Source organism: Medicago truncatula, chromosome 4, assembly GCF_003473485.1.
Source record: "Medicago truncatula cultivar Jemalong A17 chromosome 4, MtrunA17r5.0-ANR, whole genome shotgun sequence".
NCBI classification, from domain to species: domain Eukaryota; kingdom Viridiplantae; phylum Streptophyta; class Magnoliopsida; order Fabales; family Fabaceae; genus Medicago; species Medicago truncatula.
This window is the reverse complement of record NC_053045.1, coordinates 43,830,496-43,846,030: the sequence shown is the minus strand read 5'-3', so window position 1 is coordinate 43,846,030 and position 15,535 is coordinate 43,830,496. Positions and strand designations below refer to the sequence as shown.

Sequence of the window (15,535 nt, the reverse complement as noted above, 5' to 3'; positions counted from 1 at the left end):
ACATTCTTTAGTATGAATATGTTTATCATGAGTCTTTTAACTAATGTCTTTGAGACACTCTTTAATAAGACTATACTTACTTCTAAACATAAATAAGTTGCTAGCCGATAAAGACAAACAATTGAATTAGAGTTGGACAAATTTTCTTGATCGATTGAAGGTTAGACAAATAGAAAGTAGTCGATTATGAGTCATTCTCAAGTCCACAAAGGTTCACGTAGGTCATGAGAGTGTTAGAAGTTGTCAAAGCTAAGTGGAACTCAACAACTTGACGTTTACACATGTTTCATATTTATAGCGCTACTAATTAAAACAACTATTTACATGGAGACACATTCCAAAGAGATGAAGCATGAGTGGATAGATATAACCGAGAACACTTTGAAGAAGGGTAGATCAAGTCAAATGTAGAGCACCACATACTTTTAACAAAGAACAAGGCTAAATTCCGTAGAACACAATATTTTAGCTGGTAGAACTAGTGTTATCTATAAATAATATACTTACTATTCATGTAACACATAATTAAGCAAACACGTTATTTTTTTTGCAATTTATCCATTTATGTTTATGATTTGCTTTTCATATATGGGTTTCTTAGCTTAGAGAAGTTTAATAACTCACAATTGAGCACTATTGATCATTTCTCAACGCAATTTTTTGAAACATAAAGATAATCACAATTGAGAGTTATTAGATGATATTTCAACTTTACAAAGTGTTGGATTATATGAGGGAGATTTGGATGATCATCTACATTAGATCAAAAACAATTATATAAATATGTTGAACATCACATCTTAACCTAATCTTAATACATTGAGTTGATGACTACTTTTAAAATGTTTAACCTCTTCTTTTCTAAAGAATATGAAATTTCTGTTTGATTAATTATTTAATTAATCAATTATGGATTCACAATAATCAATTATTATAAGTAAATATCATAATGTAAATTATGGTCTATTGTGTTAAGCACTAATTAGTTGATGAATATGGGTGATTGAACTATTCTTTCTAAATGGACCGTGATGGGTTGAACCATTTAGCTAAGCCCAATGAGAGGTCTCTGCCCTTAGCCGTTTAGCTATTTAAACGTCATCTCATCAGACAGTTAAACTATTCTGAACATTATGGTGCTAAATGGTATCAGGGTAATCATCAAAGGTACACAATTTCTTATTGAATCATTATTATTAGGGTTAATGGTGCTTTACTCCCTGTAATATAGGTCATTTTTTATTTTCCCCCCTGTAAAATATTTTTTTTTATTTACCCCCTGTAAATTTTTTTTTTTTTTGGAATACCCCCCTAATAGGTCATAAAAAAACGACTTTATTGTTTTTTTGCCAGAATTTTTTCGTTTTTTTATGACCTATTAGGGGGGTATTCCAAAAAAAAAAAATTTTACAGAGAGGTAAATCAAAAAAAATATTTTACAGAGGAAAACAAAAAATAACTTATATTACAGGGGGTAAAGCACCATTAACCCTTATTATTAAATGATATGCTATAATTTGTATCTATTGATCTATGGTTGTGTCTTAAAACTAATTATCAATTTCTTACTAGAATACCGATTGAATAAACATCTAAATAAAGTTTACATTAACAACACACCGATTAAACTCAAATAATTAACATAGTTGAGAATTCCATTGTGTTTATTTTATATTTTTGAAAATCGAAACTGTTTTTGTTTTGTAGCGTGCTGGCTCTGCTCCATATTTTTCATATGTAGAATCTCATTGATATTGATCGATAGAAGGAATGATGTCTACATACCAGGCTGCTCCACTTCCCTCTATCTTATTCTTAATTAATGGCTAATTAGTGCTTTCACCTGATTTTGAAAAAGACATATTTTAGTTGATAAAACCCAACATGGGGACACAAAATGTGCAGATTCAGTGTTTTGTTGTCAATAAAATAAATTAATCATAATAGACACCAAATAAGTGGGGAAGTCGCCTTGATTTATTAATTTATATCATCTTTGATGGTACATATATACATTGCATACAGACATTGAAAATATCTTGGTCAGATAAACTGCACTAGGTTTCAGTCAAGAGTAGTGCTTGCTTCTGTAAATTATTTTTTTCTTTCAACCCAGCACTAGATCTTAAAATAATAAAAGATGTGTTAATGATCATGCGAACAGTACGATAATTAATTGTTCATCAGTACGACTACGTATAGTTAATTAGTTATAATAATGGATTCGGCTCCTTTAAAATGAACAATATTATTTTAAAAAATGTTATTTCTCCAAAGACATCTTGACATGTTGTCTTTTAAAACGATAATTAGTGAAGTGGAGAGATTTTTTCTCCTCCAGACATTGTCATGATTGGGCCGAATTGGATGCATCAATCTTGTGGAGAGATTTTTACACTTGGTTACTAGATTAAACTTTCCATCCATGTTGCCGCACGGATCATATACATCGTAAATGTAGTAGACAAAAGCAAAAAAAATTCTATCAAATTGATCTATTTTCTCTTCAAATTCTAGATAATTACTATTAATAGAAAGAAGGAGAGCATGAATCTTATTTATCAAAATGGAATTTGTTGTGTAAGTTTCATTGAAAAAAGAATAGAATTTACGTATTAATCGAACAAATCTTCTTTTTAAGATTTGCAAAATATTTTTTTTGTAATTCTAATCTTTTAGCATCATAAGTAGTTTTGTTCGAATTCAAATTGATCTCTGAAGTTAGAATCACCTCTTTTTCTTCTTCTGTCATTGTTTCTATTTGTTTTATGATTGTCTTTGTTTTAACATTAAGATCTTTTATCATTTTTTCTGTGAATGAAGAATTTGTCCATTTTAACGGATGATTCCTCAATCACCTCAATCTTTGAATTATTCTTACTGATTGTTGAAGTTTTTTTGCTTTCACTCAGTTCATCTATTGTTTCATCTTGAATAGCACAATTGCAACTACAAATTTTAATGTCATCATTTTGAGCACAAATACAATCAAAGTTTTTCATGCCTACAATTTATGAAATATTTCTTTAAACACTACATTCGAAGTACTATCAATGCAAATATCATCTTCGTCTATTAGCAAAATTTTCAGACCATTCTTTAAAGTAACTTTTGATATTGCTACATAAAGTTGACATGTAATTTTAACATGTAGTAAAGAATGAAAACTCCAAAAACATAAAAAGTCAATATCTATCTTCAACAAAAGATCATTGTAGTCTATCAAGAAGACACCTCTGCCCTCACATGTTCAACAAAATTTACCTTTTGATGTTGCAATCCTCACAACTCATGATCCTTAAATTTGTCATAAAAGTGAAAGAACAATTTGAAAAAAATAAAGGATCATTAGGACTAAATGAATAAAAAATGAGACTATATTATGACCAAACTGAATTTAAAAGTAAGATAAAGAACCTAACTAAAACTAAACAAATATGTTGCATTTCCAGATTAGGGACTCAATTCTTGGCACTCTATTTAAAAGTTTGAGGAACTCTTAAACGTGTTATGAATGACTTTCCTGCCATATATCTCATAAAGTCCTTCCCATTCAATTTTGAACTTTGAAAAAAAAAAAACATTGGTAAGTTGGAAGAAGAAAAACAAAGACCAAATAGAGTCGAGATACATATTTGCAGTCAAGCATCAGCTCCAAATCTAGTCAAAACATAATAGCTCATTTACATCTCATTGTTGGTGTCATAGTGCTTCATTGGTGACTCCTCCTTCCACGTTATCATTTATAATGGTACATGTATCAAGCATAGAGAAAAAAGAACTACTTTTTTTGCTAGGTTCAAAGATGTCAAGGAATTACAGCTTAATCATCAACATATACTCCAACATTAAGTCCAAAAAATGCTTCAGATTGATCCAGCAATTAAAAAAAACAATACCAAATAAAAAATCTCAAGAAAAAGACAAATTGAACCAAAGGACAAATTGTAATTTGGATGAGGCATGGGACAAAAAGACTACAAATTAAGGATTGATTAGAAATTGCTATGTAATCAATCCTTCCATATCTCCAAAGGATGTAAGAACTACAACAAACACTATCAAAAAATTTATCAACTATTGCTGTAGACTCAGTATTTGAAAATGAGACAGTCCAGTTAGTTGTCAAAGAAATCATATGACTTGCAGTAACTACACAAATAGTCACCAACTCACCTGCACTCAAATGCAAAGTCCATATGATTTTAAAGAGAAAGTTAAAAAATCATCAATAAATATTTGGTTTAATTGCACTTTTGGTCCCCTATGTTTCTAAAAGTTGCGATTTTGGCTCCCTAACTAATTAAAATACAAAACAGCCCTCTATGTATTGGATCTTTGACAGTTTTAGATCTCTGTGTGACATTTTAACGTCTCATCGCCTACTTTAATGGCACTCCCCACCGTGATTAATGCTAGCGGCAATCCTCCGCATTCTTTAGCCATTTCACTTCCAGTTTTGTTTCCGCTTTCATTTTAGCACACACATCCTCAAACCGTGTTGTGAACACAACTTTTGATTTGTTGTTACTTTCTTTCGGAGCGGAACTCCTATTGCTTGTAGTTCTATTTTGAAATTCTTGACGAAAGTGATTAACCTTCAACATTTTCTGTTAGAAACAGAGTCATAGACCAATGAGATTTTATATAGGACACATTTATAATGTTCTTTGGGTGTTATACCCCGCGTGAGTTAGTTTACATGTGCCAAACACATTATAAAGACACAATTTGACATTAATACTACGAAATAGAAATAATATAGAACTTAACCCCAAGTAAAGTAAGTTATATCGTAACAACTGTGAATAACATGAAACCAGATCATGGTAATTCCAATAAGGCACTATGAATGTTAATTATAGAAGATTCAACTCACTTTCTAGTATGTGCCTTTTTCTATTGAGTCAGAAAAAAGTTGAAAAAGAAAGTAACAGATAGGATTTAGGAGAAAGACTAGCAGCCAAAATAAGTAAACATGGTGCCTCACCATTGGTCAACGGGAAGACACTTCTAAAAAGCATTCATGTAAACTTTATCCAACATTAAAGAGCACATAATTGTTTCATAATATCATCTATATCCATTCTTTTAAATTTGTCATTCATTCATACATGCAAAACAGTTTCTATGTAAGCACTTCAGTTGATAGCTTGCTGGATTTTCCTATTTATAGAATTGAAATTCAATATGAATATGCAAATAATGAAAATATATTAAGAAAATTGTATTTAAACATATATTAATTCTTTTACCTCTCATGATACTATGCCTTTAGTAATCTATTCTTGTGTGATTATTTAATTCGAAGCCTATGACAACATTAATTTATATAGAACATTGCTTAATGATTCTTTTCCAAAGTTTTGAAAGGATTTGGTTTTCCCACCTTTTCTTTTGCTTTGGTTTAATTATGGTATTCAATAATTCCACATTATGGTGAAGCAATGAATCAGAAAGTTATAGGTCCTAAGCATGGCACAAACGTACACATACTAACGTTAGAGACTGAGGATAGTGTGAATATTAACCCGCGTTGAAGCAACATTTCCATGGTCTTTTACCACGTAGTTCTGATATTTGGAATGTGGTTAATTAGTAACAACGAAAATATTAATAAGGAATAAAAAAAAAGCTAAGACACAAGTCCTACATATATGGGTTCTGTTTGGATAAACAATTTAATTTCCGGTTTATAGCATAAATTCTTATCACATATAAGTGTTTGTTATAAGCTATTTTTCTAACAAAAGATAAATTAAAGTTAATCCATTTTCATAGGAGCTATAAGTTATTTTCATAAGCAATCCTGCAAGTTAATGGAAATAAACTAAGAAGAGCTTATGAACATTGCATAAGTTGTTTTCGTAAGTTTTGAAACGTAACTGTACAAGGACACTTCTAGAATTTTGGGGGCCTATCAGCGATGTGGTGGATCTAAAGAGCAATTTTCATTTATTTTAGTAGTAAGGCCTGATCAAGTGATATGTTATTAGAGAAATTTTCATGAAATTATGAATGCATTATGAGATTTTTACTTATAATGCATTACTCCCCCACAATTATTTTCCATATATCTCCCCACATTTATTTCAAAAACCAAAAAAATATGGAATTTCAGATTTTCAGTCATTAACAATATTGGAAAATTGCGTAAAAAAACACTGCTGAAAAATTAACGCCGTCTAAGTAAAGGTGCGTTTGGTTTAGGTTTTTTAAAACTAAAAAATCTATTTTGTTTATCAAAAAATAAGTTTTTATTATAATAGTGCTTGTTTAGAATTTCTAAAAAAAAAAACTTTTTTAACTCAATTAGGATTAGTTTTTCCCAAAATTTATTTTTATTTTTTTCAAAAATAAGAAGGTAACAGATGGACTAATTAAAAAGTTATTTTTATTTTTATTTTATAAAAAAGGTGATTTTATAGATAGTAAACAAACATAAATAATTAAGAATTTCTCTTAATCTTGACTCAAATTTTTCTTAATAAGCAGCGGAGTTGATGAGATCATACTTGCATATTCTTCACGTCATGTGGAATAAAAGAACATAGTATACATATCTAAAAAGTAAGAAGCACTTAATATCATTGTTACTAAAGCAAAAATAGGATCAGCATTCATGTTATTATGTAAACTGTTCTTGTTTTTTTTTTTATCTCCCGGAATGTCACTAATATTTATGATGGCAACATGAATATGAAATGACTTATGATTAGCTTTCGGCAGCATGCAATTTGTATTTTCTTACTTTCGTGCACGCAATTGAGGGTTAAATCAAGTTACAGTGTCAATTAGGATAGGAATAAGATCATAATAAATCGAGTCTCAAATGATAAACATGAATCTTACACTCAAACACCGATCATATGTATAGGTAATTAATTATAAAGTGTGTGTATAATTTCATAGTTGAGATTGAGAGTGACATAGTAGTTTAAATTAAAGTTGATTTAGTAAAAAAAACAAAGTTGATTTGATTTTGACATTAAAGGGGTGAGAAAATTTATTTCTTGAAGTCATCTTAAAATTGATTTGATGCTCTAGAATGTCTTTATTGAACTATTGATTTAGTATGCATTTATTTCTTAAGTTCTCATTCAATTTGAGATGACTTTTGTATGTATTGGTGTAACTTGTATATATTGGATTATTTAGAGATACAATGCATACTATTTATATCTAACCCTAGTATTGACAAATGAATATGTTGTTTATAAATTGAATGAGAACTTATTTACAATTAAGTGTGAGTTTGGTTTTGCGGTGGAGATAATTGATTGAGAAATAAGGGTTTCTGTAACAACGGAAGCAGCAAGGCACTGTAAACAAGGGCAAAGTGGAGACTTTGCAAAGGGCTTTCAATAATTGATTTTGGCCAGAAGCTAGGAATAGAAGTTAGGAATAGTTGCTTCAGATATAATTGCGTTTAAGCTCCATAATCAACTTTTCAACTCAGATCCGAACATCTTCAAATCTCATGAAATCACGTTTGAAAGCTACAAACTTGCGTTTGAGGAGGTTGGACGTGCAACCAAACATTAAGACTATTACCAATTCTTATTTTGTAATCATTGATACAAATTATTATGACACATTCCAAAATATTTGCTTTTTAACGAATACAAATTATTTTTGAAAAAATTAAATATTTCGATTTTCAAAAATTGAATACTTATCACTTATATGATTTAAGAGTGTCTCAGAGACACTCATTAAGATTTCTCTTTTCAAAATAAAGGAGGAAGGAGATTTGATTAAAAATATCAATTGAATAGTTGGGGCGGATTATATTGCCTTATTCCGTCCCAAACTATAATCAAAAAAACTAAATGCTTTAAGTCACAATGTCCGTCACAAAATTAGGACATAATGAAATAATCCCCCGTTTGAACATTTACTATTTTCTGTCCCAAAATCCGTTTCAAATGTGCGATGGATTAAGTATTTATGTCCCGAATAATTTGCCACAAAACTTTTTTGTCGTAAATTCCGTCCAAAAAACTATTTGGTTCGGGGGATTTTTAACTAGCACGCGACAAAAATTTTCATTTGAAATTGATTTTTTTTTTCTTCTTATAGTGTAAAAACCTGTTTATTTTTGTTGGTAGTTTTAAATCATAGTTGATTAATACGAACAAATGGAACTACAAAAAAAAAAAAGCAAAGTTGATTTCACGTAAGAAATTTATGAAGCTGTCTAACATCAAATATTAGAATATAGAGTTATGCTATTTGAACAACCATTTATATGATAACTTTTGGGACAACTATATTTTACAATGAAAATGAAGTATTGACACAAAAATCAAAGCAATAGAAATAAAAAGTAAAAACATAATATGAATATGAGGAGAAAATTGTCACAAATGTTTTGAAAAAATAGTTGTACAAATATTATATCTCTAAAATATAATACACATCATTACAACAACATAAATAATAATCATAGGAAATCATCTCATGAACAATTAAACATGAATCTAGTTGCATAAATTTAAGACATCATATCATATCATATCATATATAAAGTTACGAAGAAGAGGCGGTAAAACTTATGTCTTGAAGCCATGTTAAGATCTGTTTGATGTTTTTGAATGTCTTTATTGAACGATTAATGAATAAGATCTTCCACACATTTTTTCTCTCAAGTAATTACAGGGTAGGCTCAAAGTGACATCAAGCTTCTCTCAAAAGATCGTTGAGACACTAGTGTTATCATTAGTATGTTCCAAGAACAGTTTAGGGGAACTACATGCCTTTTCATGTATGTATACTACAAGAAAATAGTAATTTAGCCTCCATTTTTAGTGTCAGCCACCGACACTGACGCCACTAGCGTCCAATTAGAGTGGGATCTTAACTAGGCATGACCAACTCTATATTAACCACGGATGCCAGGGAGTTGATGCTACCCGGTAGCTGCTTCAACTTTTTTAGCCTGCCCAACCCTGACGCTAAATCTTTGTTAGCGTCCGTTTTACTCTTGTTAGAGTGGGCTTTTGGCCGACGTTAAAACACAGTTTTCTTGTAGTGATAAAGTTGCAATGGCTCACAAGATTGTTGAGTTAGTAGTGTAATCATTAATGTTTATAGAGAAATTGACTAGGGGAACTACATGCCCTTTCATGTAGGCTTGCAATGGCTCCGACAACTTTTTCATGAATAGCCATAAAGTATAAAACCATACATTTTCATGAACATTTAAATGATTTTACGCATCACAAATTTCATTCACATATAGACTACACTATTTAAGCACACTCATCATGTGTTGTACAATATCTATCGATCACAAATTGGATATTTCAAGATCCGTTAAGATATCATTCGAAATAAATCAATAAAACATCAACACAAAGAAATAACATTTACTTTGAACCTATATTTGAAGTTACATCAAGTTTTTTTTTTCATGAAATACATCGAATTGTTTTTAGAGTAAACTCATTGGCACACTAGTTGATCTAAGCTTTTATACATTAACTCATAAAGTTTTTGACTCAGTGTCCCTATATGCTTCAGTGGAGGACGGTGTCAATTTTGTCATCAGCCATAATTGTTGACTTAATTGGCTTCCTAATTGGTGATTTTCCGATTGCAGCCCAAGATAAAATGATCAATGAGGTTGATTTATGATTAATGTTATGAATGAAAAATAGATTGGAATGTATCTTATTGATGCTTAGCTCATTATGACTTGAATCTTACACATGTGAACAGCATTATAAAAGAACAGTTCCAAAACGGGTCAAAAATGGCTGTGAAAATGAGTTCACAAGAATGAAGTACGTAGCTGCCAAAAACGGATGAAGTATGTACTTCATGAATGAAACGTACGAGTCAAGTTTAGGAGAAATTATGTATACCGTACTTATGTCAACAGAAAAAGAAGAAAAGAAAAAAAAAAAAGACAAATAATCATTTTGGTCCATGAAAATGTAACATCTAACCACAATAGTCTTTTAATGTATCGAAATTCTAAAATAGTCATTTATCGTGCATTACACTAGTCAAAATAGTCTCTAATGTTAAAATTGTTCATCAATGTTGATAGCAACTCTTTATTTTTGAAAATAAGAAACATAGATTTTGAAATGAGGTTCGACGGTACACTATGACGCTCAAATCAATAGGAGATTGAGGCAAGTGAGAGATAAGTAGTTTGGGGGAATGAAAAATCCTTATATAAATCACTAGTGCCCGATACACCATCTAAGAAGGGTATACATGAGTACATGACTGAAAGTAAACGATCTTTAGTATTTTTGTTTGTTTTTCAACAAATATTCTACAACACATCTATTAGCAGTGACTTGTGAGATTAATTATTTTGTACAAGAAGCAATAACTCGTACAAGTGACATTTTCTAATCTTGGAACGAAAAAGAAAGAATTTTTGTCGTAATGCATTTTGTTCTCACTAATGAAAATGACATGAAGTGAAAAAAATGGTTTTTTGATATGAAACTCAATCCTATAAATAATGACTCTTATAGGCTTATCCATGTCATTCTTGTAATTCATAATCCAATCCCAATTTTCTATTCCCTCTTATTACAAAACCAATAACTTGTTGTGTACTCTACATGTCTTTATATTGTTCCATCTTCCGTGCAAACATATCACATATATTTAGACATGGAAAGAGGAGTGGCTACTTCACACTAAGCCATATAGAAGCAAAAACAAGTTCAAGCTTCTTGTCCTTCAATCATCATAAGAACCTCTCAAGCCACATTGGTTTTGTGTCGAAATTCGAACAAAACTATTCTTCTCCCTTGATGGAGGAGGACAGACAAATGGTTGGTCTTGTCTCACAATCAGAAGAATATTCCAAAGAATTGGATGTTGCTGTCAGAGCAGTCCAGATGGCATGCTCTCTATGTCAAAAAGTGCAAGAAACCTTGATTTCCAAGGATTGTAATTCTTCAGTCACAGTGGCAGGTGAATATTCTCTAATTGTGGAAATTGTCATGTCTTGTTTGCGTGAGTTATTTTTGTTTTATTAAGCTAATGAGTTAAACTTTTATCTTAGCCTGCCATATATGGATTTATATGGAATTCTGAGTTGATTATTGTATAGGGTGTCTACTGTCCGGTATCTACTGCATGAAAGTGCAGGGAGTGATCTCATCAAACACAACTTCTGCCACTTGTGCCTAAGTTGCTTTGATATCCAGTCAAATTATGACAAGTGGCTTCTTGGATTTATTCTGAAGTGACAAAAGAGGATAACAAACATTTTCTGATACAAACAGGATCTAATAATCAAAATGAATACTTATACTCTAAAATCTTTAAAGTCAATGAAAAACTTTTTGGCAAGAAAAGTGACTGTTATATAAAGGCTTCAGAGGTTTTAAAAACAAAATTATGATGGTAAAATGGAAAATGATAAAGACTTAGTATTATAGATTGTCGACTCCATGTTGGTTGGTATGAGAAGCTTGATGGAGTATTTAAGTTTGCTCATATGAAGGTTTGTGCAACGGTAAAGTTGTTGTCCTGTGACTGAAAAGTCGCGGGTTTAAGACAATATATTGTGTAAAAAACACGGTAAGTGTGCGTACAATACACCAAAATGGTGGGACCCCTTCCCGGATCATGCGTATCGGTGAATTTGATAAAATTATATTCTTACTTACAACTAACTGAAATTGAATTGCTCTGTACTTTGTCAATATGCTAAATATATAGGTTGGAGTGTCAAAGCAATTGTGAGCTGGATATTATCTGAATGTTTAGGGGGTGACAATATCTCTATTCTAGCTGAAGAGGAGGTTCAGACTCTCTCCAACACTAATGCATCTGAACTGCTAGAAACTGTAGTAAAAATTGTGAATGATTGTCTATCTGAAGCACCTTTATTTGGAGCTGAAGCACCAAAATCAGCTCTTGGAACTTCAGAGGTTCTTGAAATCATTAGTCACTGCAACTCAGTTGGGGGTCATTCGGGAAGATTTTGGGCACTAAGTCCTCTTGATGGTAAATTGGGATTTGTAAATGGTGATCAATATGCTGTAGCTTTATCACTCGTAGAGGATGGAGAAGTGGTGGTTGGTGTTCTTGGGTGTCCTAACTACCCTATGAGAAAGGACTGGCTTGGTTATCAGCAAAGTTATCATAGGATCATGTCCAAGTTGATTCCTCCAACATCTGAAACTTGGAATAGAGGTTGTGTAATTTATGCTAAAAAGGATAGTGGCAAGGCTTGGATCCAACCACTCATCCATCATGCCAATAAGAAGTTTGTGTGGCCAAACCATGCAAAACTAGTTTCTTTGTCTTCTGTTGACAACCTAGGATTGGCCACTTTGTGCCAAACAGTTGAGGAGGCTAATTCAAGTCACTCCTTTACTGATGGACTGGCTCATAGTGTTGGTTTCAGGTGCATTTCTATTTCATTCTTTTTTTAAACATTCCTTTATTGTGTGGTTATAGGCTTTTACACATTCCAAAATGGGATTATTCCTATGTGGATTATTCCCATGTTTTCTATTTGTATTTAGTCAACAAGGCTTTAAATTCCAGCCGTGTTGCGATCCTTGATACAGTCAAGAATTGCAATCAAATATAACCTCAATCGTGGTCGCAGAGACATAAAAAATTTGATATTGTAGCTCAGATTGTGGCCGCGAAGCTTTATCAATTAATTTAATATGCAAGCAAATTCTATGGTGGACCACTTTGATAGGTGGTCCACAACCGGTACTTGAAAATCTTTTGAATCTTCAATGTGACAAATGCTGTCTTCTGGAAGTAGAAGCTCACGGTCCTTCACGTTTTCACAGTTGAGACAGTGACTTGATCGATGTCAATTGATGAAAAAAAAAAAAAAAAAATGTGTCTAAAACTTAACTCATATTTGTTTTTCCTTATTTTTATCAAACTAACATTGATCATGTCATCTTCTCAATCGTAATGATGAGGAGCACCATGAGCTTCTACTTCCAAAGGTCGCCACAAAAATAATATAGTTCCGATAACAGAATTATAGTTTTTTAGTTTACAAGAAAGCTCATATTCATCCGTTGTATGCAGCAATAAACCATTAGGAGTTAAGAGCATAATGAAATATGTGGCACTAGCATGTGGGGATGCTGAGGTGTTTATGAAGTTTGCAAGGACTGGTTACAAAGAGAAAATATGGGATCATGCTGCTGGTTTCATCATCATACAAGAGGCAGGAGGCACAGTAACAGATGTTAGGGGACGTTCCTTGGACTTCTCTAAAGGCTCATACTTACGAGGACTTGATCGTGGTATAGTTGCTTGTGCTGGATCCACATTACATGAAAAGATCATAGATGCTGTTGATGCTAGTTGGTCCTCTTCTAGCCTCTGAGTTGAAACTGTTTCATAATAAATAATCTATATGTAATCATATTATGATCTTGTGAATTGTATTTTAGCTTTTATTTTCTGTTTTACATGACACGGCATCATTTTAATGCCTCTGCTTTAACTTCAGTTACTGTTGATGTATTTGTACTAGTAGCTTGCTAGCATGAAATGTGTACTGTTCGAAATATAATATGGATTAAATGTTGTCACTCTTTCTTTGTGACTACTTGAATCACCTACCTAAGCCAAATTAGGAGAACAACTTTCCTCATCTCCACATTTCTAAAACACCACACATAATTTCAAATAACTTGTGGGGTAGATGTAATTTTATAGGGTACCAACAAAACCCTATCAGAAACTATTTTTATAAGCTGTTTCAAATACTTATATATGAAGTGTTAGAAATATCTGTCTCATTTTATCACATTTTGGTTTCTTCATTACAGCTCACTGCTTATTTATTTTGAGTACCTACCTATCATGCGGTACAATGGTTTGGACCCAAATAAATCCATGAGAATGCAATTGAAATATGTCAACATAATTATCCTTAATCAAACACCTATTTACATGTCATCCATAAATAATCACTCATTCAAGTGAAATGGAAATTGAACTAACTAACTAGTTTTAGTATAACACTCCTTCCCTTTATACGTGGTTGTAATGAATTAAGTCAGCATACTACAATAATTGCAGCCAACCAACAATAGGGTCATAAATTCACCATCTGTACTCCACATGCTACCTTTTTTCACTCCACTAAACCCCCCACTATCTATCTCCATACCTTAAATATTCCATTAACCAAACACATAAACTCTCTTCTACCATTTCATGTTTGTACACAACAAAGAAAGAAAGCAAAAATGAAACAGATAAGCATCCTTATTTTGTTCACCATCTTGCTAACAGTTACTACCTCTGTGTCCTCTCGCAGATCCACATCAACAACTAAACCTTCACCATCTGCTGACAACAACAACAATAACAAAGATGGTGTTGGTGGTGGCAATGACTATGGTGGCTCCTTTGGATTTGGACCAGGAGGAGGTTTTAGCATACCAGGTTTTGACAACAACATCATAGGAGGAGGGGGAAATTATGCAGGTGGATATGGAGGTGGATATGGTGGTCCAAACGGAGGGCACTCTACAAATGGTGTAATTAGGCCAACTGTTGTCTGCAAAGACAGAGGCCCTTGTTACCAGAAGAAGGTCACCTGTCCAGCAAGGTGTTTTACTTCCTTCAGTCGCTCCGGCAAGGGCTACGGTGGTGGCGGTGGAGGTGGTGGCTGCACCATTGATTGCAAAAAGAAATGTACTGCTTCTTGTTGAGGGAAGCTACATATATTGTGTGTTTAAGTTTTAACTTATGATCATCTCCAACACCCTTTTACTATTAGATAAATAAATATATATCTACTACTATTGTATATGGGTTGATCTGAGTTGGAACTTGCTTTTCATTATATATATGGTTTTGTAATGTTTATATCTATGTAGTTTAATAAAGTATGGTATACTGCAGTATTGCTGAGAAGAGTCTGATTCTGGACTGTTATTTTTTTCACTCATGAAAAAAGTTAGTATGATATCTATGTATATCTTGAGTTGTATTTTGGCAGAGGGAGATTTAGTTTGTACTACTTTAGCCATCTTCCTTGGATCTCTTAGTCTTTATTTACTTAACTCCTACAAAAATCATTTCAATTTCAACTACTCTCTGACATGTCAAGATACTGATCATAAAATGTCTTTTTATTCAATCCTAACTTGAGTAATTGTTTAATTTCTCTTAAATAAATTTACCTAAAAACTGGATAAGAGTTTAATCTCATACATTGTATTCTTTTAACTTCTTAGGATCCACCAAGGACAAAACTTAGTTATGCACAATAAATATCTATTGTTCAAGAATAGGCTGTTGGTCAATTACTTGAAAACAATCTAACTATAAAATCTATACACAAATTCCTAAAGATGTGTACATTTTCTTAAAACCTCTGCTTTAATTATCTTTGAAACAAATATAGTAGTAACATGGAAGGAGTAATTGTATGTACTAGTTGGCAGATAGCTTCCATTGATAGGTTTTTCTATTATTTTCTAACTTTATTTTAGTTATTAGTTTAGTTAATACTCTTATTGTAGCTTTTGTTAGTCGGTGACAAGGAGTTGCATTC

General features: G+C 32.0%; 2 protein-coding genes across 2 annotated transcripts; both read left to right on the top strand.

Moving 5' to 3' along the window:
* The first annotated feature begins 10,526 nt into the window (after nt 1-10,526).
* On the top strand, nt 10,527-13,586 carry LOC25493224 (PAP-specific phosphatase HAL2-like). Its single transcript, XM_013601651.3, has 3 exons — nt 10,527-10,947; nt 11,701-12,391; nt 13,045-13,586. The coding sequence occupies exons 1-3, from the start codon at nt 10,590-10,592 to the stop codon at nt 13,346-13,348; spliced, it is 1,353 nt and encodes a 450-aa protein (XP_013457105.1). The 5' UTR covers nt 10,527-10,589; the 3' UTR covers nt 13,349-13,586.
* A 506-nt stretch (nt 13,587-14,092) lies between these two features.
* LOC11446003 (glycine-rich cell wall structural protein 1) lies at nt 14,093-15,007 on the top strand. Its single transcript, XM_003608141.4, has one exon. It carries the CDS (start codon nt 14,220-14,222, stop codon nt 14,685-14,687), a length of 468 nt encoding a protein of 155 aa, XP_003608189.2. The 5' UTR covers nt 14,093-14,219; the 3' UTR covers nt 14,688-15,007.
* The last annotated feature ends 528 nt before the right edge of the window (nt 15,008-15,535 follow it).